This window comes from Chiroxiphia lanceolata, chromosome 12 (assembly GCF_009829145.1).
Source record: "Chiroxiphia lanceolata isolate bChiLan1 chromosome 12, bChiLan1.pri, whole genome shotgun sequence".
Classification (NCBI taxonomy): Eukaryota; Metazoa; Chordata; class Aves; order Passeriformes; family Pipridae; genus Chiroxiphia; species Chiroxiphia lanceolata.
The window spans coordinates 14,777,267-14,800,328 of NC_045648.1; the positions used below are offsets into that span (position 1 = coordinate 14,777,267).

A 23,062-nucleotide genomic window follows, 5' to 3' on the forward strand; every position below is an offset into this window, starting at 1 on the left:
ATCTGTGAGGAAGTCATCGAGATGGCGAAGTTCAACTCTTCACCATGGCACATGGTGGGAAAACAACATAGATGCAAACAAGAGGGGTTCTGGACTAGGTATAAGGAAAATGTTCTTCCCCCAGCAGCCAAACAAGCATGGGTGATAACAGGCTGTCCAGAAAAGTTGGAGGGCCTCCATCCTTGAAGGTTTTCAAGAGCAGGTTGGGTAAAACCCTGAGCAACTGCATTTGGCCTCATCAATGGCCTCGCCTGGAGCAGGAGGTTGGCCAAGTGCTCTCCTGGGTCCATTGTAAGCTGAATTATCCCACAATCCTATGACTCTCAGTTCATAATTTTGAAAGCACTTATGGCATGTTTTCTTTCTGGCCCGATCTTTTGATGATAAAATAATCATCGAATTTTTAAATAAACAGGTCAATCAGAGTGAGGATTCAGACCCTGTCCTGTTTTCCACTATAGCATGTGCACAGTATAACCCTTTTATCCTTCACATGACTGATTCCCAGTCCTGCAATGGTTTGCCTATACAACAATATTGGATGTGGCATGGATTTTAACTAAAAACAGAGACAATCTGCTATTTCAGAGTGAAGTGGTGCAGTTTGCCTCAGATTTCATTTACCTTTGTTTACTCAAGGTGATGGTAACTAAGGAAATCCAAGGAACGACACAAGCAGGAACAAAAGTGAAGGCAGACACACCCTCTGTGGATTTGTTTATCTAGTAATACTTTCTCTCAGCTCGCACGCCTCTGCTGTACAAGCAGACAGCTCTCATTTGCTGTGATATGTGAAGTTTCACTGAAGCTGCACGTTAGGTCTCGTTTGAAAATGTAACCTGGAAATCTCTCACAAATAAGATTAGTATTTGCCATTGATTTCAACAATCTTGTATTCCGACACGGTTTGATATGAGCCCTGGAAACCCCCATGCCTTTAGTCATACTCTCGGCTCGAAACTCGGAGTCACCGCTGTTTGCCACCGCCGAACTTTCCGTCTGGGGGCCGGTGCTTGCGGGCGCGGGAGGCGCGGGCACTGCCCCCGCTCCGTGCCCACCGCTCGACCCCGACCCTCGAGTGTGTGCAGGGCCCTTCCCCTCCCTCCTTCCCGAGGGTCGGGCGCTGCCGGGAAATAGCTGCGGGGAGGGGGCGATGCCAAGGGCTCCCTCCCGCCCGCCCCGGGCTCCAGCGCGTTCCCATGGCGACGGCGTCCTGGCAACCGCTCCCGCTCCCGCAGCCCGGCCTGCGGCGGCCGCCCCGCTCCCTTCCAGCGCTCCCATCCAGCGCTCCCCTGCGCTCCCAGCCCAGCCGCTCCGCTCCGCGCAGCCGGCCGGGAAGGCAGACGGACAGACGGACGGACGGACGGACGGGCCCCCGGCGGCGCAGCGGCGGTCACGGCGCTCGGGAGCGGAGCGGGGCTCGGACCGGGGATGCGCGGGAGCGGCGGGCAGCCCTGCCCTGCCCCGAGCCAGCAGCGGTGAGTGAGCGCAGAGCCCGTCCCGGCTCTGTCCCTCCGTGTTGCATGGCCGTGAGTGGTGTGTGACCCGTGGTGTCCTGTCGCCTGTCGCACGCCCCGTGTTCCCCGCAGCCATCGCTGCGCCCACCCGTGACCCCGCGCCACGGGGCCGAGCCGCGGGCAGGGCAGGGCAGGGCAGGGCAGGGCAGGGCAGGGCAGGGCAGGGCAGGGCTCCGGCGCCATCCCCCCGCTCAGAGCCCTCGGCACGGGCACGACCGTCGCACCTGTTTCCCCAGAGGGCCCTTGGCCTGGCCCGGAGCCGCGGGCGCGGCGCTGCCGGGGGGTCCCTCCCGCACCCCTCGCACCCCAGTTCAGAGGGGGCCGGCGGGGACTGGTTCTCCCCGACACCGCCGCCTTTTGACCCGTCTTTTTGCTGAGGTGCAACACAAGGACTTTTTCTCTTACTCCAAAGCGTCGCCCCAGAGCACTTCAGAGTAACACTGGGAAGCTGCCGGGGTGGTGTCACACGTTCCCTGCGCAGCAACCAAAGCGGTTGCTATTTTAAGAAGAAAAGAGTGATTAAAGTGTTTGCCTAGGCAGGTATTTCAGTCTGCTTTGATTCCCGTGTGACTTGTGGCAAGTCACATAGCCCACCCCGTGCTTCACTTCCCTAGCAGCAACAGAAGGAAATTATGTTTTCAGGGATAATAATGCTTTCCTACCCCGCAGGCATATTGTGAGAATGAATGTGAAAAACACTCCGAGGTGCAGAGACATTACAGCAAGTATTAGACGTAGGTTATCATGGAAGATGAGGAACTGAACACTACAGATGAGATTATCCTTCATAACAGGAGAAATGGAGAATCCACAGAAAATAAACATGCAAGGCAGTCTGAGAAGTGGGGAAGGGAAGCCACAGCACAAATAGCAAGGAGTGAACTGTACATTGCTAAAAGTGTTTTTTCATCGGGTTCCATGGGTGATTTTTACACATCTGATATCAATGACTTAAAGAAACAATATGGAAGTAGTCCATGTTTTTATGGAAAAGCTGCCCTGTGTGTCAGGTGAACTGCTATTTTTGGCAATCAGGCATACAGTTCACAGCTGGGGAAAATCTTTTACCTTGTCCATGTGACAAGTATATTTGGAATATTCAGTAACCTAAATTAATCGACCCAATATTTACTGGGTTAATATATCATGACTTAAATTGCTATAGCAGTATTAAGTAGGAGACAACATCATTAAAATAAAATTAAGCACCTGTAGATAGTATTTAAACTGATATTTAACTTGGTCCCAGTTTACTGCCATTAGAATTGCAGCCATGTGAAATTACACTTCTCTGAATCCAGGCGTCAGAACATCTTATGTTTTCTTTTATATTTACTAGTCTAAGTTGGTATTACATACACTCATAGACAAGGAATTTGTCATTAGTTCTGACATCTGTTTGTTACTGTTTATTGCAAATATCTCCAAACTGCAGGAAAGTTTTGCACAACCCCCGAACAAGATCTTAAACACATCCTTTCTGGCTATTGGATCAGATCAAGAAATCCGATAACTGCTGATATTTCACTGTGTACTGAGGGAAGTGCTTAAGTTAGCAACAACAAATGACTGAGACGTTCATCTGAGTGACTTTTGTTCCATGTGCACAATTTCTCAAGATACTTGCATTTAGCTGCATGTCTAATGGTAGTCTGGCAGAAAAAGTTAAAGCTTCAAGCAAACCTATGCTTCCTCTGCTGCAAACATTTTTTTCCAATTGATAATAAATAGATACCGAAGGGCGTAAGATTAAAACACTGTTTGGCTGTCTTTTATAAGTTTATTTCACTAAGAGACTGCTACTGTGCCAACTTTAATATTTGTTCTTTGTTCTTCTAGGTAGCATCCAGTGCTTTGCTGCTGTAGCACACATAGCTCTTCTTAAATCAGTGGGATAAGCCCTGTGTTTACAGTTAAACTGCATTCAAATGCTTCACTGCATCAAGATCATTAAAATGTGTTAAGGCCCAGAGGTCTAAGAGTACATGATCTCAGGTGGTGTAACCTGGGGATACAGCCAGGAGGGACATCTGGAGAGTGGTGGCATTGCTTAAAAACCAACAACTGGGAAACGACGGTGTGAGGAACAGACTGCAGAACTGGACCTTCAGTGTCAGTGCAGGATTTTGAATGCAGAAGTCATCACAATGATTCCCAGCTCTTACACCCTGCTTTTTACTTATAGCCATGTAAGAACTTAAACAGGGAGGTAGGTACTGTTATCTCTCTTCCATATGGGGAAACTGAGTCATTAGGCATGGAAGTAACTTGTCTGAAGTTCAGTGGGTCAGAGATTGAGCAAGGAGTTAAACTCCGACCTTCTGAATTCCTGTCTATTGTCACTGCTGCTCAGCAATCCACCTTTCTTAAAACTATTCTTTTCCCTAATTTGTAGTTTCTGAAGCACCATGCTATAAATAGAACACACACACTGTGACAATGTTTGCTCTCTGCTCTCAGGCACTGCTTTCATACATTTCTAAAGCACAAACATGCTTTGCATTCTGAGATCTCGGAGGGCAGCCTTATTGCTTCTTCACAAACACTCTTTGGCTATTTTATTTCCATAACCCATTTTTCTCTTTCTACTGGTAGAGCATAATGCACAGGATTTCATCAGCAATTGCAAAATTCTTTTCATACATCAGCCTTTAGTTTTCAGTGAGGATTTTAGGTTCCCAGGGAGTTCAGGCTTAGGCCGTGCTCATTCTCTTGATACTTAAAAATGTTGATTTGTTTTATATAGGGTAGAATGGTTGGATTTGATTGAGGCTAACATCTTTGTCATTAATTTAATTTCTGTCAGCAGACAAAGCTTCTGAGCCAGGTACTGGTATCACAGTAAGATATTAAAATATCTTTCTGAAGCTATTGAATAGACCTACTCTGCTGCAATGTCTGTCACAGTCTGGCTGGCACTGTCTAAAAATTAAAGCCATAATCTATATTCTTACCACAGAAGAATTTACTTACAACATGAAGTGTGATCATTTAGATTTCAAGACAAATTAGCAAAAGACTCAATTTTGCTAAACTACGTTGATGTCACACATTTTATTTAGGTTTCTGACTGCCAATGCTTTTACCTGAAAAGCGCCTTATCCCTAATAATCTGCTGTAATGAAACATTTGTATTTGACTCTCCAGTCAATATTTTCCTAAGTTTTATGATAATCCTATAGATCTTACTTTATTATTCATTAATTATGTCTGAAACAGATTGGGGACAAGAAGTTTGTTTACCTTTGTCCTGCCAAACCGGTTCTGTAGGTCAACAACAGATTTCAGTTTCAAGGCTGTCACTCTTGCCTTTTCAAGAGTATAATTTTCACTATAAAAAGCTTTTTAGGAGTTTTTAGTCTCCGTTCTTTTGTATCTATTTTTAATCTTAAACTTTACTTAAAGGTGCGCTTAAAGCAGAAGAATTTAGTCATTTCAGTGCCAATATAAACTACTCAATAATTCGATGTGTACTTTTTCAACAGACATAAATTATTGACCAGAAAATGGCCCACCGAAGCCCAATCTTCCCAACTCTTGCCCCTTCTGAAAGGTACAGTTTGGAATATAAAAATTAAAATCTTCGTATTGCAGAGTATTATGTGTCTCTTGGTTCCCTATATATAGTAATGCTGTGACTTGGGACTTTGGCATTAGTATGCAAAGCAAAGTGAAATACTGTAAACATTCAAATCATGGCCCAAATCACAATTCCTTGCTCAGCTTTTACTTAACCATTTCCCAAATAAATTAAATAACTTAAACTGTAACTGAGTAGAAGTCCAACAATACTTTACTTTAGCCAGTCTTCTAATAGCATGGAACAAATGTGAAAACCCAGAGCCAAACGTGACCTGTATTAAGAGTCCTCATGCATCTGTTACAGTATCATCATGGTGAAACTGAACTGCTCATTTGGCTTATTAATAGGAATGAAAATGAGAATGCACAGTAAATAATGCAGTTCTAAGAAAAGATCTCCTCTTTCAAAGTGGGGTTGAACTTGTATCTTCCACTTATGCTTCTGAAAATTTTCATTATTCTTTAGAGAATATAGTGGCAGGAAAAGATTGCATGCATTAGCAGCCTAATTGTTTTACTTTCAGCACCCATGAGCTCCATTGCATTCCATGGAAGCTATGCAAGTGCACTGCACCCTTGAAAAATATAGACAAATATTCAAGGTACCCAAATGTAAGCTATTTTGGGGGGAAAATTTGTGTTCTAAGACTATGAGAAGTTTGGAATAATTTTGATCTTTCTGTACCCACATATACTCCTGTCCAGTTCATGGGGGAACAAGCTTCTGTGTGTATTACAGGATAGCTCTAGAGACTGAAAAAAGGAATTGACACAAGCTACTGCTTTTTAATCTCAGTCTGTTTGCATTTGTTTTACAATACCTACCTTCTACAGTTAAGGCTTGGATTAAGCCTGGGAACTGCAGAGGCAAATAACATTACTTTTGAAACTCAATAAAGGGGCTTGAATTTGGATTCTTAATCAAATTCTAGTTCTGAATTGTAACTCCTTTTATTATGCTAATGTCCTTTTCTTAAGATCCTATGCTTTTGTAAGCTCCCTTAAGGGGAATGAAAGGGAGCCTGACCTGCCTTTGTACAAGACACACGCAGTAGCCAACACAGCACTCCTTATTTGTAGGAGTGGGCCCTCTGTGAGGATTTTGGGGCTTCTCCCAGTACTCAGATAGCATTGCACTGTCTCCCGTGGAAAGCCATTGCAGAGTTTTATGTGGGACCTTAACAATATCTCGGATATTCTTCTGCACTAGACGGGTTCGGAACATCCCGCTGCACAGCCAGGCGCTGACAGCGGTGCCGCTGGCATCTGCCAGCCTGGTGGATCAGCTGGAAGACAGGATCCTAAGCCATGAGAAAACAACGGCGGCCCTTGTGGAACACGCTTTTCGCATTAAGGAGGACATTGTTCACACTCTGCACAGAATGCAGAACAAAGGGGGGGGAGACCGGCTGGCCCGGCAGCTCCTGGAGGAGCACATCCGAAACATAACGGCCATAGTGAGGCAGCTCAACCGGGACATTGAGGTATGTCGGGAATGCTCCACGGCACGAACGCCGTCCCAGCTACTTATTCCTGCTAATTTCCTAAGAAAGTTTATACCACAGGATAAGCAGAGGTCAGACGAGGTCTGAAGATCCTGTAAGTTTATAAACTGTTTTTACAACTTGAAAAAGTGTTTGCAAATTACATAATTCTTTCAGGGGCTATGAAAATAGCACAGGATATTAGCATATAAACACAGAAGCCTTTGTGGTTCTAATAAGCTTGCTTTCAAAAGCTGCACTGGAAAATCTTGAAAAAATGAATTAATGCGACACTAATACCCAGCTCAAGTTCAGTCCAAAGGCTGTGCTGTGTAAACACTAGGAAATGCCTGAGCTCTGTAATAAACTTTCTTTCCCTTCTGACTCACTGATGACACCAAGTAACCAAACCCAACTGCTCATTTTTATGACCTAATCCTATGCAGATCCATGACTTCACATGTGACCTCTGCTGCAGTGAGCAACAGGGGCGTGGTGGGGAAAATAAAAGGATAAAAACCAATATCTTTTATCCTTTCATTTTTATTGTCAAGTTATACTTTATGCATATTATGGTATTTATGTGCAGATTGGACACTAATAACAAGAAATAATCAAATGCCTAAAAGATATCTGGTTTAGTACATTGCAAGACGAAGTTTTAATAAAGTAATAATAAAATGCTATCTGAGGGTACTGAACGACTGAAAAATAGTGAGTGACATTTTAAGTGTACATGAAATGTGACATACTGAGCTTTTATTTGCATATGAATGCTTTGTAGATGCTGCAGGAACAGATACGTGTCAGAGACAATCTCAGCTACGGAACAAATTCTACCCTGAAGAGTCTGGAAATGCGGCAGCTTTCTGGCTTAGGGGATCTTCGGGGAAGAGTTGCAAGGTAAAAGTCAACATGGAACTGTATTTTGGGGGCTAGTTAATCTTGCTTTAATCTTGAAGTATTAACGTGAATGATAATGGGCTGAATTCAACTTTGGCAAAATTCCCAGGATAATTTTGCTCTGTGTTGAATGAATAATAATCCTTTGCATTCCAGTATTACGTATTAAACTTAATAATATCACACTTAATTCCTAAAATTCCTGAAATTAGTTTTAAATAAATGACTTCAAATTCCTCTGGCAAATTTGGATTTGGTTCAGCTTTAAAAAGTACTGTGGTTAGACTCATGTATCTTTGAAACACATTAATTAGCACAATTAGAAAGACAGCACAGAACAATCTGCACTTGTGAAGAACAAAATAGTTGCACATTTTTGCATATGTTTTAGAAATAAAAATCTGCACATTCAGTTGTTGGTTAGCCATATTAAAAACCACAGGCTACGTGACACATAAGGAACAGAAAGCTATACAATAATAGAGGTTTTACAGGCTGCCTGATACTCCAGCTTACAATTGTGCAGCTACACAGACTTCACTGTGCCATCAATGACATGTTTAGAAACCCCAGTACGGCAACATGGGCTTAAGTGTCCCTAAAGTTGAACACAAAAGACAGAGGATATGTACAGCTACAGAGAAAGGACCTAATCTGGCCTAAAGCAGCTTGGCTGATAACTCTGATGGAGCTATACTTATCCTGAATTTGACCTATTGTCTATATTGCACAGGTAATTTTTCTTTCTTCTTTGTATGTCAGCTGATTTAGTGATAACCTTCAAAAGGCTACAGAAAAAATCAGGGAGGAATTTTCTTGAACTGAAGTTTTCTCATAAATTATTCAGTTGCCTGAAGCTTCCACTGTAACTTTCATAGCCCATTTTGTAAATAATATTTCAGAGAGGTTTTAAAAAGAATTAAAAATTTAGTAAGTTATGCACTATGCTTTAGCAAAAATGAATGAACTAGTTTATTTTGTCAAATCAGAAAACTGATTGAAAGAGAAAGAGAGAGACACACACACATATATGTATCTCACTGAAAAATCCCCTTAAATACATGCCTAGATCTTCCTGCTTCTTTATATAAAAAGTCCACTTTGAGATCATACTACGTCCTGAGAGGGGTCCACATTTGGAGCAACACCATTATTGACACCTTGGGAAGCAAAATGTCTTTGCCTTCAATAACAGAACTCAAGAGAAGAAACAGGTGCTGGCCTGGACGTCAAAGCAGAGCCCTTGCCTGCCCTGAGTGCTCAGAAGGGGAGTGGTGGGGACTGGCACGCTCTGTGCCAGCATTTCCTCCTTTATTTACTAAGGGCACCGCCCTGGTACTGTGCTTGGGTTGCAATTTATCTGATAATTGTATGAGATTAAACCCATCTGCCTTATGTCAGGCTGTGCAACAACTGCAGGCTATTTGTAGTCATTACCCTAAGAGAATCAGTTTATTGTCTTTTAACTGTTATCTTCTCTTATGCCCTCTGTGCTTCCATTCAGCATGCTCTCTACAGACAAAAATTCCCTGAATGAGGAAGAAAAAAAATCTTCCCTTTATCAGAAATCAAGTTAAAGCAGTGTTCCGTGAGGGAAAACTGTTTGCCTTTATTTACAGACATATTCTACTTTGAAAATTAGTGTTGCTGTGAATAATGATTACAGCACCAGCTGGAGAATATGGTCAAGACAGTGGTTTGTTGTGCTGTTGGCACAATACAGAATTTTCCCTGGGATAAACATTTTCTAATTACTCTAGCCAATGTTCCTTACATAAAATAAACTTTACTCACCTAATGCAATTTTACTTTCACATCTAGCCGTGCTAGCTTTCAGAAGAGTTCAGAGTGAAACATTAGAAACATGATCAAGTTCCTGTGGGTCACCAGCTTACTGTGCATCAGCTTTCAGCCCCAGTGAAGGTGTGGCTCGGGCTGCAGTGACAGGCTCACTGAGTCCAGCCCGTGTGCTCTGGCTGGTGGTGTGCAGACACACACTCAGTGTGGCTCAATTCATACACTCTGCACTACAGTAAATCCCAAAATCTGAGCCCGCTGGTCATGTAATAGTTTTAGTGTCAGTCTTAGGATTCTGGCCAAATTTCAGTTCCAGTAATTACATGCACATTAAACATCCTATTCAACTTCAGTATTGGAGAGAGTGGTGTTTATTTCCTAACACCAGCTGTTCTGTAACATGTCAATATATCATCAAACAGCTGTCTTGTTATTTCTTGAGGGTTGCTGCTTCTGATGATGAGAACAGGGATCCCTACATGTACATGCAGTTCTGAAGCACAGCTCCAAACCACACTCCCCTGGTTTGGAGGAATGAGGTTTGGACACACCTCACTCAATCATAAAATCAACTACTATTACTATCAGGAAATGACTGAATACACATTGCTGCTCATGTCTCTGGACCATTTCTCACTAAGCACAATTTATGGATGAATTTGTAAAGCACTATCACAATGTTCACCATGAAGGATTCCCAAGAATCAGCATTATTATTAACTTTAAGAAAAAAATATTACCTCTGTTAAATACAGTGACACATTCAGCAGAGAATTAAATAGATGCCAGTAGATCCATTTCTCCAGCCTCCTGTCCCTGATGTTATCAATTTTATATAACATAGATTTAACAATACTAAGTCATAAAATTCAGTAGTAGTGCCTTATCATTTATTTAGAGAATTACTTGTGTACTATGAACATTTGTCTGGAAAGTTTAAATGCAGCAGCCTCCTTGTAAAGATATCAATAGCTGTTTCTAGAAGCTTCCTGATGGCTAAAACATCCAGAGAAACAGCAACTCTGCGTGTTCTAACTCGGCCTACTTTGCATGTATAGATGATTTTTTTATATACATTATAGAACTGATTCATTTCAGACAACCTGGACTCATTAGATGTGGGCAGATTTTCCTGCACTGCACAGAAAATGAGTCTGATGCGTCTGGGACGCGCTGAATTTATGAACTTCTTGGGTACAATAAATCTGCTGTGCTCTGGCTCTTGCTGTGTAGGAGGTGAGCAGGGGGGGCTGCTCTGGGCTCCTGGGCCACACCAGCACCATCCAGCAGCTCTGCTGGTCCTTCCTGCTGCCTGCCCTGCACGTGTCAACTTGCCTTTCACTGCTTGTTTTTCACTGAAACACTGGCATTTTAATTGAAACCTCTCCTGTTATAATAAAATAGGAACATTAACATCTCTCTGGGTACCATTACAGCACAGGTATAGAGTACCCAGGTGCAGAGTACTGGCATAGCTCTCAGCCTTATCTAGGCTCTAGTGATACACTGACTGGAGCAACCTCTGTCTTTGGATTTTTAGAGGTTGAAGACAACAAAAATGCTCTTCAGTGTGCCAGAAAAATAACTACTGCTTTTGCTTACTACAGCTTGGAAGGCAGTTGTTTGATAATTTAACTGTTTATAATAAACTTTACTGGTTTCTAGAATTCTACTGCATTCTGAAATTGAGGATAATACTTAGCAGTATGAAAACTCTCCATTTATTCTTCGTTTACCAATCTCCCCTAAGTACACAGCTTGCAATCAGAACTTTCAGAAACTGTCCCCCCAAAGGAAACAGTAGCAAAACAAACACATTCTAGTGCACCTTTGGTCCAAATTTCAACAGTGCACTTGTGCAACTGAATATGAAAAACTGCCCTGGGTTGTTTTTATGGACAGCTTCAGTATTTCAGAGAATTATTTATTGTGCACTTTTTTGTACAAAACTGTTTTATATTCAGCTCTTATATTTTTAAACCAGGATCCATCCTAGAAATCTTAATCTATTTCTCCTGTCTTTCCTTGTGCTTTTAGGATGACCAAACCTTGAAACTTGTTTCCACCTTCTGTCTTTATACCCATAGCCCACTGGCTACATCTATAGAGACAGTCTGATTAAATCAAATACAGCCTTCAGAAACATGTATTTCTATTTTTAAGAAGACTTCTATTGTCATTTTAATATGAATCCGTAAAGAAGATTCAAAGAAGAACTTCCAGAGGTGTGGGGAATTCAGTGGGGATTGTGGTGTGCCATTTTTTTTCTCCCCTCTCTCTTTTTTTTTTTTTAACAGGGAAAAATTCCAAGCTATAATGTTCCCTTGTGTTTAGATTGTTGATTATCTTCCAACCCATCATACAGTAGAAACCTGAATCAAAAGTGTTAGAAAGCCCATGCTTTTCCATATGTTCATCTCATTACTGCCTCCCTTTCTGTTTGAAAGCCAGTGGAAGCAGGGAGCGAAGTTATTTAACTGTCCTAACTTTTTAACTGAAAATGTGTATCACATAGCTAATATCAGAACCTCATTCTTTGATACCGAACACTAATATTTTCTTCCAGGTCAAAACTGATCAGGTGTTTGTGAGTGTGTACAACAGATATAGCGGAAAAACCAAAATAATCTGATCAATACACACCAGGCTGGCACTAAATTAACACAGTCAGAATTTTAGTGTTTCAGTTACCATGGAACTACATAAACCCTTTGACCAGGTAACTGAGTTCCATGAAGAAAAGAAATGCTCTGTGATTAAAGCCAGAACATTTATTTGCTTTAAAAAGAATTACAGATGCTCGCTGTTTACATTTGCTTCAGTAGTTTCAAAGCTGTTGCTTTTTATATTTTCAGTCATGCCTCAGAGAAACAAAACTAACCATTTTTGGAGCCCACAGCATTTTGGTGATTAGATGTGAGATGATTTCACTGCTCTGATTCTCTCTGATCATAACAACGGGGAGAGATTTGGTTTTCCTCATCTTTCTAAAAGAAGTGCCTGATTGTGAGACCCAAAAGTAAAGTTCAGTGCTGTGTAAACCTCAGCTGGTCTTCCTACAGATATTACTCACTGCTCTCACTGTGCTCAACCGCTACACCAGAAATTGATTTCCAAAACTTTTGTAATGTCTATGTGCTATTTTGCATGACTGATTATTCTCTTATTGAAATCGTACCATAATAATAAGCAAATGCTCCATTTGCCATCTTAGTTGGGACTTTCCCCTCATGTTTAATCATAATGGCAGTTACTGTAACCGAGGTGATGAAAATGCACGTTGAAATGAAAGCCTGCAAACTGAAGTGTGACTAAAAAGGGCATAAAGTGTGTCACTGGTTTAGGTAATGACTTAACGTGCCTCAGCTTGTTCCATTTTATTGCCTTTTTCTCCCTCAGATTGTAACTGCTGTCTGTTCCCCAGCAGTTTTCTAGATCGAATTTGGTAACATTGCTGGTTACATATTTCCCTTAGCAAAAAACTGTCCATGAGTCATACTTCACAGAGGTCTTACTCCTGAAATCACAGTATGTACATTTTTACAGCTCAGTTAATGCCTTTATTGTATTACTGTAGATGAAATCCACCTGGTCAAATTCTTTTTGAAGTCTGGTAGAAAATGCACATATTCTAGAGCACATTTAGACTGAAAATGTTACAGCATCAAATGTTCCAATATGAAGAAAAGAAACAATAATTATTGTGTTCCAGGACTTCATTTCATAATCTTTTCTGAGACAAAATTGCCACTGCTTTCAGTGACAATTTATTTATTTACCTAAATAAAGACTAAGAACCCTAAAATTTGCCCTGTGTTGTTTACTACATAATTGTATACTACTGTTTCACAAATAAAAATACAAAGCTACAATAATTAAAAAATGGTCCTTAATCATTAAGGCTTCTCATCATGTAGGCGAAATCATACACACCCAATCAGATGTATTCTGGAGTATGACAAAAACACAAGGTAATGGAATTGTGCACCTTTGCCTTTCTGATGTGATTTCCCTGACTGATAACACAGCCTGCCCATATTGTGGCAGTGTCAAGATGACTGAAATGTGTGTCAGACTATTGGACCTCGAGCCCATTTGGGAGCAGTTTGCTGAATACTATGAGATATACATGACAATTCTTATAGTCTCATAAGACATGGTTTCCCTAGACAGCCAGCAATTTCACAGAAATGGCCAGTATAAACTGGAAAATTTAAAAAGCCTGGACCTCCTATTCTATGTAGCTGTTGCTTTTTTCTTTTATCTATTCAAACAGGTGTGATGCTGGGTTAGCCAGACTGTCTGCAGAGCATAAAATTACATATGAAAGACTTCAGAGCCTAAGTAAAGACCAACACACCTCCAAGCTGATCTTAGAATCTAAAATCAAAGAGGCAGAAATACAGGTATGGTATTTAGACCAAAGCAATCCACGTACAGGTAAGCGTTACAGTCTAATTCCCACAGATGCCAGTACTGTTAATTATTATCCTGGGAGGTCACAGATTTACAAATGGAGAGGTGTAGCTGCTCTCAGTCGTTATTACATTGAATATTGGTACCTACCTGCGTTAGTGTACTGGTCTAACTGAAAAAAGGTCCTTAATTTCTGCCTTCAGCATGCTGTGTAGAAGGGACTAGTGTGTAAAGGCATCTGAAAGGACTCCAGGAACGAACAAAAGTCAGTGATTTCTGGCCTGAATGGCTTCCTGAGGTTGGAATGTGAACGTGGCATGGATGCTCCACAAAACTACAACAGTGCAAGCATCAGTGTCTCTCCCTGTATGTTTTGGCCTTCCCAGGATGATTCTTTATCTGTTTGAACACGATTTTTGAAGGTCTGCAAAACAAAACTGGCTCTGGGTTCTGTGAATCCATTAATCTGTCCGTCAGGTTTCTCTTCCATTGGGTTTGAGAATGGAAGTGAGCACTAGATACAAGCAGAGACTTGTGACATTAAGGAAAAGGATTCTTCATATCTCCATCTCAAGGCCTTCCCATTTTCTTGGTCAACAAAAGTATTTTACATCTTCATTTTGCGGTAGGTAAATGGTTAAAATCCACTTTACCTTTCTCAGAAGGCTCAGTGTAGTACCTTAGCATGTCAGGAGGATGTTGTCATGCATCTTGTAAGCCAGAACTGTTTTGTGAAAGTGGGATGGTTGTTTTGGTGAGAAATATTTTCTTCTAGTAATGACCTATCCCCAGTTAAACCCAGCCCTTCTGTCCCTGCAGTAGCCATTATACACAGAGTGATGGAGCACACCCCTCACTGCTGGTGGAGTGCTTTGCTATTTATTTACTGTGCTTATGTGGCAACGTGGAGATGTTTGGATTCTGCAAATCCAGCTGTCTCAAGGGGGGAGCAGGCAGATGGTTTCAAGGCAAAACTATTTCAATTATTTAAGGCAAAAAAAAAAATTACAGTTTTCAAAATGTTGATACTTTCATGTTAAGAGATATTGTATTTTTCAAGATAAAGTAAAATATGCCAATTCAATAATTTTAGAAACATTAGCAGAATTGATCTCTCTAAGACCTTCCCTGCTGTTATGAAAATGTCACAAATGAAACTGTGATGAAATGCTGCTGAAAAATAGTAAATTCTAAATTTTGTTTCAGATTTCTCACCTGCTGAGCAGAGTAGAGCAATCGATAATGCAGCAAGAAGCAAAGCTCAAGGTTGCCTACAAAGAGAGCAACCAACAGCTACAACTCCTGGACACCAAGTAAGTGCTGCTGCCCTGCATCCTGGGAGGCAGGGCCTCAGTTTTCCAAGTCTGACTGTTGCAATCTTCAGGTCTACAAAAGCACGAACCTCTCTGAATACGTATTTGCTCCACAGATATTATGAAAGCACAATGGTCTGTCAAGTGGGACTTGCTTTCACCAGGAATCCTGCCCCTGATGTGCTTAGGCAATTTTGAAAAGTTCATTAAGTCCCTAGTTAAATATTTGGGCAGAACTCATATTAAATGACACAACTAAGGATTTTTGTAAGAGTGGCCTGGTGCCTTCCTTGCTCTTCTGCAAGAACTGTGCCAAACAGTGAAAGCTGGAGGTGGCTGTCCAGAGCAGGGCAAGATGTTCCACTCAAGCAGGAAGCAAAGCACAGCATTCACAAAGTGTAACTGCTTTAAATTGGCTTCAAACACGAATATAACTGAAATACCTAAATTATTAATGATAAGGTACTGTGCTACTACCAGACATTATATGGGGACATTATATTCAATTCAGATATTAACTCCTCTCCAGGCAGTTCTGGTATAAGCCATCCACATCCTTAGTCCTTACTGCTTATTGCCATCCTCCTGCAATCCCACCAGTGACATCAGTAGAACTGCTGGCAAACCAGATGAGAGAATAGACCCAGAGTTCAAATACTCACTGGAGAAAAGAAACAGTTTCATTGGCACATTTGGTTGGTGTGAAGCTGAGGTGGGTACAGGCAATGTAAGTGGGGCCACTTGAACCAGCATTGCCACCAAAATAAATGGTTACCAAATCTTTGTTCTGATTTAAGACCTCTGGGCACAAAGATTATAATCTGAATGGATGATCATATTCTATTTTCAATACCACAATAAATTTTCATCTGCTAGGCTTCAAAATTTGTGATGAGTTCTGTATAAATAACTGCTGTTTTGTTGTGCTCTTTCACCTTTATTTTCTAAAACAATGTTACTTTATCCAGTTTAGTAGCCTTACAATTCAAAGACTCACCTTAATATGGTGAGAAGAATGTATCAAATTGCCATTATGTTATTTTATGAACACGTTCATAAAAAAAGTCACTGCTGAAGGACCAGTTCTGCCCTTTTGTACCTGCTAACTTCTGTTGTGCTCTTAGATTAAAAAATGCCATTGAGGAACTCAGCAGTCAGATTTTGTCTGCACGTAGCTGGTTGGAACAGGAACATGAAAAGATTGAAAAAGAGCTTGTGCAAAAAGTTGAACAACTCTCACTGACTTTTAAGGAAAACACGGTAAGTTTCTCTAAAATGTCCTATAGTACTACTCAGGAAGTAATTCAAAATGCTTTATTAATAACTAAGATGATATAATTGAGCTACTATTTGAGTGAGATTTTCAAACTGCATCTGTATTTGCCTAAATGTCTTCACTGATGTAAAGTATAACATTCCCACAACCTGAGCATTTTTAAATAAATCTGATCACTGCTAAATAGATCAGTATTTTAGCCTACAGTAATCAAGTCAGTTAAAATCATTTTATAAAAAAGTATAATTCCTTACACCTTTGAATTCCAGATCAAAGACAGTCAGTATCTATTTAATATTTTTGAAAGACTACTGTTATTTCATATGCAGAGTAAATCATTAAAATTCTTTTTCTGGGCTCCAGGAAATGAGTGAGAGAGCTTTTGAGATGAAATTCAACCAAATGGCAGAGAAAATTGAGAAAACAGAAGAAATGCAGAAGATAACCATGGAAGCACATGAAGCAAAACAGACTGAAGAAAGGATAAATATTCGCATTGGCAAACTCCAAAACGAGATAAATGAAGATATAAAAGAAATGAAAGCTGAAGTCAATGCTGGTAGGACCATAGTCATCAAGTCCTTTACTCTGAATTGTGGTAACCATGATCAACTTATAAGAATATACAAAATGTCCTTGTTTGTATCACAGTAATTTAAATACTTTTGGGGCGGATGTAATGGCTACACCTGTGGCATTAATCAGGATTTTCACTGGGTGTGACATTCCCAGCAATGAGGGGTATTATTGTTATCCTGCCAGCTTGGCAGTGCCCTCCCCAGAGCACACACAGCCATAGCTCGGCTGTGACCAGGGGCATTTTTGCCACCAACACAGTTACATCCTATTTTCCTTCAGAACTTTTGCTGTTCCTAGTGCAAAGCAGGGTGTTACAGTGGGAAGCACATTCTGACAGTGGTTATGGGATGCTCTTGCTCTTGGGTATGGACTAATGGCATTCTCACCTGCAATTAGGATTTGCAGCCATCTATGAGAGCATTGGGTCTCTGCGGCAAGTTCTAGAAGCAAAAATGAAGCTGGACAGAGACGAACTACAGAAGCAGATCCACCAAATGAAGCAGGAGGTTCCAAGATGGGGAGAGGCTGGACCATGACTGCAAGATTTTGTCTGAGAGATTCATGTTTACCTGGCTCAGTAGGCAGACTCTAGTCTTGTTCCAGTCTGTGACCCAAATTACCTGCATGTACCAGTGACATGCTGCTGTCACCCAGGTCTGTGTGTTGGCTCAAAGCAGTAAATGCAGGCTCTTCATGGATAACCAACAACCAGCCCTCGGGGCTGAGGTGCTCATTTGCCACTGCACTACTCTAGTTGCTGTCAGGAAATTAAGCACTGTGTAAAACTGGAGTAATATATTGGTGAAGCTGGCACCTAATTTGCTAAAGGCATTCCAGTATTGCAGGCTTGGGCAGTATATATATATATATGTATACACACATACTTTTATATATAAGCACCTGCACCCACCCCATTACACCCCATCCCTCTTTTTAAAAAAAAATAAAGACAACTTGATATAATTTGCTTAATATGAATTTGGCAAGGTTCTCCATCTTGATGCAAATTACTTAGTTGAAATCAGTGGACATTTTTACAGTGACTTTCTCTACTATTGACTTCCTGGGGAGGTAGAATTGGCACTAAAAAAAACAAAGTTCAAAATCTAGATGCCATCAGAAAATGTTTGTTTAGTTTTGCAAATATCCTCTGTGTGTGAAAACTAAATAGTGTTATATAATGTAGTTGTAGACTAAGATGATTCATGAACAACGTAAGAAACTTTAATCACATGGTCTTAAGTATTGTAACCTTTTAGAATTAACAACCAGGTGGAGTTGAGACAAGGTAAAACATGTATATAAAATATTTTTTAAGTGGGCATGTGTTCCTGTGACTTGCTTCATTGTATTGATAAAAACTTAGAAAGGTTTGAAAACAAAAGAGAAGGTGATAATCTGACCTGTCTGGAGAATGTAATGCAAAATAAAATGCAGTTTATGTTCTCCTTAGAAATATTCATTGAAGTAAAAGAACTGATTCATCATATTTAAGTAGACTAATAGTTTAGCAGATTCAAATTGCTAATTGCATTCACAGTATTTCCAGATAATAATTTCCATTCACAGAAGGGATTACATAATCAAAGTCAGCACCCATGGGGCATATTAATCTAGATAGGAAAAAATATATATGTTAATTTGACTTCCTCATTAAGAGCATGATATATTGCTTCTCATGTTTGCAAGTCATGCAGGATTAAACACTCGAGAAGAATAAAAGACCTCATCCAGTATCCTATTAATTTATACTATTAACAGTAATTCATATACAAAAGTACTACTAATTCACACAATTCACATTAGTGTTAACATAAATAAATAAATAGGATGTCTCTACACTATTCTTAATGGATTTTTCTTTCAGCTAGTATTGCAAAAACTATTCTTAGCTGGAAAATCAGTGGCAAATTTCTCATCCCTTCCATGAAAGATGGTTTGGCCCACAGAGTCACCATATTTAAAACAAACAAAGAATAAAAAACCTGCTCTGAAATCTTACGCTATTAACTTCAGTAAGACAGTGCAGTGTGTAAAAATCAAGGAAATGCACTCATCTTTACAGGTCTAACACCTCATTTTATATTCACTTCCTATATAGTTGAAAGCAATTCAAAGTCTCAAAGATACATGAAGCTTTTGCAGCTCTGGCTTCCAATGCTGACACAAACCAGGAATGACAGAGGCAGCTTTGTTACCATCCATGTGCTCTGAAATGTATTTACAAGGGCAGCTAAGGGGAAAGCCCAGTTCCCTAAAGAGACACAATGAAATGCTTGCAAATATTTCTTAAGAATTGCCTTAAAAATTGATTCTTGCTCCACATATGTATTCTTATCTATTCTTAAATATTTAGCCATGTGCAGTGGAAAAGCTATTACAGATGTTTCACTAAAAAAAAAAAAAAAAAAAGAAAATAACAAAGAAAGAAACAAAAAGAGACAGAACAAACACCAAATAATTTTTTTGTTCTGTAATTGGAAGTCTGTACCTGAGGGAATCTGGTATGATATAAAGAGCATACAAGGAATCAGAGAAACAATTTATTCAGGATTTTAATAAAAAGTTTCTCTTGTAAAAATCTCGTGTGATTGATCCATATAAAAAACAACACATGAAGCCCTATCCAGTTTTACTTTTGCTGGTTTAAAAATGTTTTTCCCTAAATTTCAGCTAAAGCAAATAACTAAGAGCCCAAATAAACTAATATTGAGGTAAAACCTAATGTCAAGCCATGTCTTCAAGCTCTGAAGTGCTCCCTGGAGGGAGACACAGGTCAACAATGTCTTGTCTGCACAGGCTGTCAGGGAGTGCTCATATGGGATAAGTGAGTTCTTCAAGGGACAGTGAGGATCCCTGTGTCTTCATCTTAACCTCGTATGGCAGAATGCTCCCCTCAGGAACAGCAAGGAGGAACAACCAGGGAGCCAGGAGGGCAGTGCACAGACACTGGGGCTACCAGAGCTTCATTCTGAGCCCTGACCTGCAGACATCCTGTAAAGCCAAATAGAAGGAAACAGCTGGGCCTGAAAGTGGAGCTGCCCCTTTATTTTCCCTTCCACGCTGGTCTCCAGTGGGATTGCTGTGTGCCAGTCCTTCAGGGCTTTGGATAGTGGGAGCAATGTGCTTGCTTTGTTCAACACAAGCACTCGTGCTGTGGGTCACTCTCTGTGGGCACCAAACACGGGGCTGTAGAGCCCACCAAAGGGAAGAGGTACTGAGAGGGGCACTGTTTTTCTGGATGGAACCCGAGCAAACAGAACGAGACTTGGGAAAGTAGATGTGCACAAAATACTATTTAAAACACAAAGTTCCCTGACACAACCATAAACTCACTAAAGGAAGGACTGGGAGGAGCCTTGGGAAGTCATCTGCTCCCTCTCTCTTCTTTGAAACAGATCTAACTCTACCTAAAATATTTGCCATAGGCACTTGTGGAACTTGCTTAGAACAATCTTTGAAAAATAAGCCATTGACTAATGCAGTCTATTCCACTGCTTAAAGAACTGTCCTGCCACCCAAACACCTAAACTGAATGGACTCTTGATAGGACAAGACATAATGGGCTTAATTTCAAGCACACAGGACACAAAATCTAATTTATGACATTCTTCCCTGCATGTCCATTAATTTTTTAAGGCAATCTGTGTATAACAGAAGATTCATATGAAGTTTCACAGGGGTATTTGTCCAATATTTTTTAACTTTTTTCTTCTTCCTACACCCATAAAAAACCCACCAAACCAACAACACCCAACTCAAAAAACCCACGACCATAAAACTCCCAAAATGGCCAAAAGCAGACCAATTCCTCTCATGAAGTTTTAAAATCTTTCTTTTGTCAGCTCTTTTGCATGCATGAGGCTTAAACCATTTGCAGTGTGCAGACCGTAGTATTCAGCCAGCTATGTTGCCTGAAAGGCATAATTGAGTGTCAAAGGTTAAACTCATTGAAAAATATTTAACTGGGGTACATGCCTTTTATATCAGCATGAGATAACACAGTAGAACTATAGTACTGTGCAGTGAGGGACTTAACTGGGAATCAGAATTATGACAGTAATTACAGAGCAATTGTGCTATTTAGGTTCATTAAGCAAACCAAAGGAATGATGCAAGTAAGTTAAAAGGAGGATCCTAACTTCAACATGTATTTGTTTATGTAGTACAGTTTTGTATTGTGGATACCTTTATATTGTGGATATCTTTGTCATTACATTCTGATACAGTTCAGTAGACAGTTTCCATGTCAGAGAAAAACAGTATGAAAGTCAATGAACAGCAGTATATTCCTGTGAAGTCAATTTAAACTGAAATGTAATATTTTCTTCTTTTCTCAATTTGTGTTTCCTGCTCCACCTTCTCAAGCATCTGGCCATCTGGGGCACAGAGTGTTCTCTGTATCTTAGAATTAAAGTGCTCATTAGACATGTATTCCAGTAATGGAAACGTATAACGAGAGACAAATGACAAACTGATGAACCCCTGATGAACTGATGTGCAGAGGAGGGATCCTCCTGTGATACTCCCCACGGTGTAAGAAATTCGGAGGCAAATTTGAAAGAAAACCAGGAAATTCAGCGCAAGGCCTCTACTGAATTTGCCACAGGGTGTCACTGTTACTCTTGGCGAGTGAAGGACGATGCTAAATGTACCTGTGTGATCCATAGGTGCCGCAATAGCACTGAGGCGGGGCTGGAAGTATTTAACAACGCTATTACAATAATAGTTAAATACTAAAAAGCATTTAATAGTACTCTGACAAAAGCAAAAAAATATTCTAAAAGCATCACTCTGTAAAATCTCAATAAAGGCAGATGATTAATTAAGTAAAATACTCTGAGGGTGATTGTGATGCTCCTTTGGACAATGCACAGGGAATGCTGCTTGGGACCAAAGCTCTCTGCTACCTTTTCTGCCAGCAGAACTTCGGTCAACACAAAGCATGAAAAACTCCCAAACCAGCTCCCAAATCCAGAAAAAAAAATCGGGGGCAGTACTTCTAAAGCATTAGATCTTAAATCAAGTAAAGCTCAAAGAGCAACATGCAGCATTTCACACTGCTCATCCCAGGAGCTGCTGCAGACTTGCAGAAGAGGCTCCTCACCCAGCATTTCCTCCCCCTCCGAGGCTGACTTTGGCTGACAGACCACAGGACAACCTGAACAGTTACCACCAGATGAAGCTCTGGACCTAACACAAAAAGCTGCTCTCAATCCATGCAAGGATTATCTCAATAAATAGCCTCAACATTACAAAATATGTGGGAGAGCCATGACTTTTGCTGGCATAGATCAGTGAAAAATGCTCTTAGCTCAGCAGAGCATTAGTGATGTATAAGTAACCAGGATCAAGTTTAGGGAGAAAACCGAAGCAGTAATTGTCATGGAACAAAAAGCCCAAACTGAATGAGAGGATGAGTAGGAATTGCTGGTGAGAAAGGAGAAAGGAAAATTGCTTCTTGTAGAGTGACAGGAATTAAACACATCATGCACTGCTGCACATACTCCAAACAGTTAATGTCATTAAACCTGACTTCAGCTTCTGCTAAGGCTCATTTTCTAACACCACTGCACTAAACAGGCTCCCCTTCTACGTGATTGAAGTTGAATTAGACTATAAATGAAGACAAATTTCGCTGACTGTGCTGTCTCACTCTTGTGCTACATTTCCTGATGGTATCAGGACTGGGAGGTAGGGCATCCACTCTGCTAGGGGGGCTTCGTGATCTTGCTATCTCCATTAAGAATAACTTAAAAAGGTGCAATAATTGCATATTAGAATATATATGCCTTCATATTATAACACTGAATTTCCATGCTGTGCCACGCTCTTTTATTCTTCACTGGCTTTGAGAATTGTCATTTCAGTACATGCAAGTATCTTATTATATAAATCATGAAACTCAAGAAAGGTATAACGACTCAAAGTAGAGCTTTTAAAATGCAAATAACTGAAAACAACAAAAGTTAAAACATATTTTATGCTACTGCCATGCTTTGAAAAGATAAATGCCAGCCTGTTTACTACTATAAATAATAAACCTTGTTCACTTTACAAAGATCTTATGGGGATTGATCACTTTGTATCTTACACAAGCTTGAACATGTGAAGTGCTGTGACCCAGTTCCACATATGCTTTCCTTTGTGAGATTAATCTCCCTAAAATGAACGTGGCAGCTCGCAGCAGAAACT

General features: G+C 40.5%; 2 protein-coding genes across 5 annotated transcripts in view; one reads left to right on the forward strand and one right to left on the reverse strand.

The window, feature by feature from the left end:
• Positions 1-23,062, reverse strand: part of MYO1E (myosin IE) — a 242,838-nt gene that overhangs the window by 84,913 nt on the left and 134,863 nt on the right. The window lies entirely within an intron of this gene.
• FAM81A (family with sequence similarity 81 member A) lies at positions 1,234-22,930 on the forward strand. Of its 2 annotated transcripts, XM_032700493.1 has the most exons (11): positions 1,234-1,478; positions 3,357-3,726; positions 5,003-5,070; positions 5,624-5,701; positions 6,310-6,583; positions 7,368-7,486; positions 13,560-13,689; positions 14,906-15,012; positions 16,137-16,272; positions 16,652-16,847; positions 17,264-22,930. In XM_032700493.1, the coding sequence occupies exons 3-11, from the start codon at positions 5,024-5,026 to the stop codon at positions 17,401-17,403; spliced, it is 1,227 nt and encodes a 408-aa protein (XP_032556384.1). In that variant the 5' UTR covers positions 1,234-1,478; positions 3,357-3,726; positions 5,003-5,023; the 3' UTR covers positions 17,404-22,930. The 2 variants fall into 2 exon arrangements, with proteins under 2 accessions (XP_032556384.1, XP_032556385.1); XM_032700494.1 differs by lacking the exon at positions 5,624-5,701 and having other exon boundaries at positions 1,236-1,478.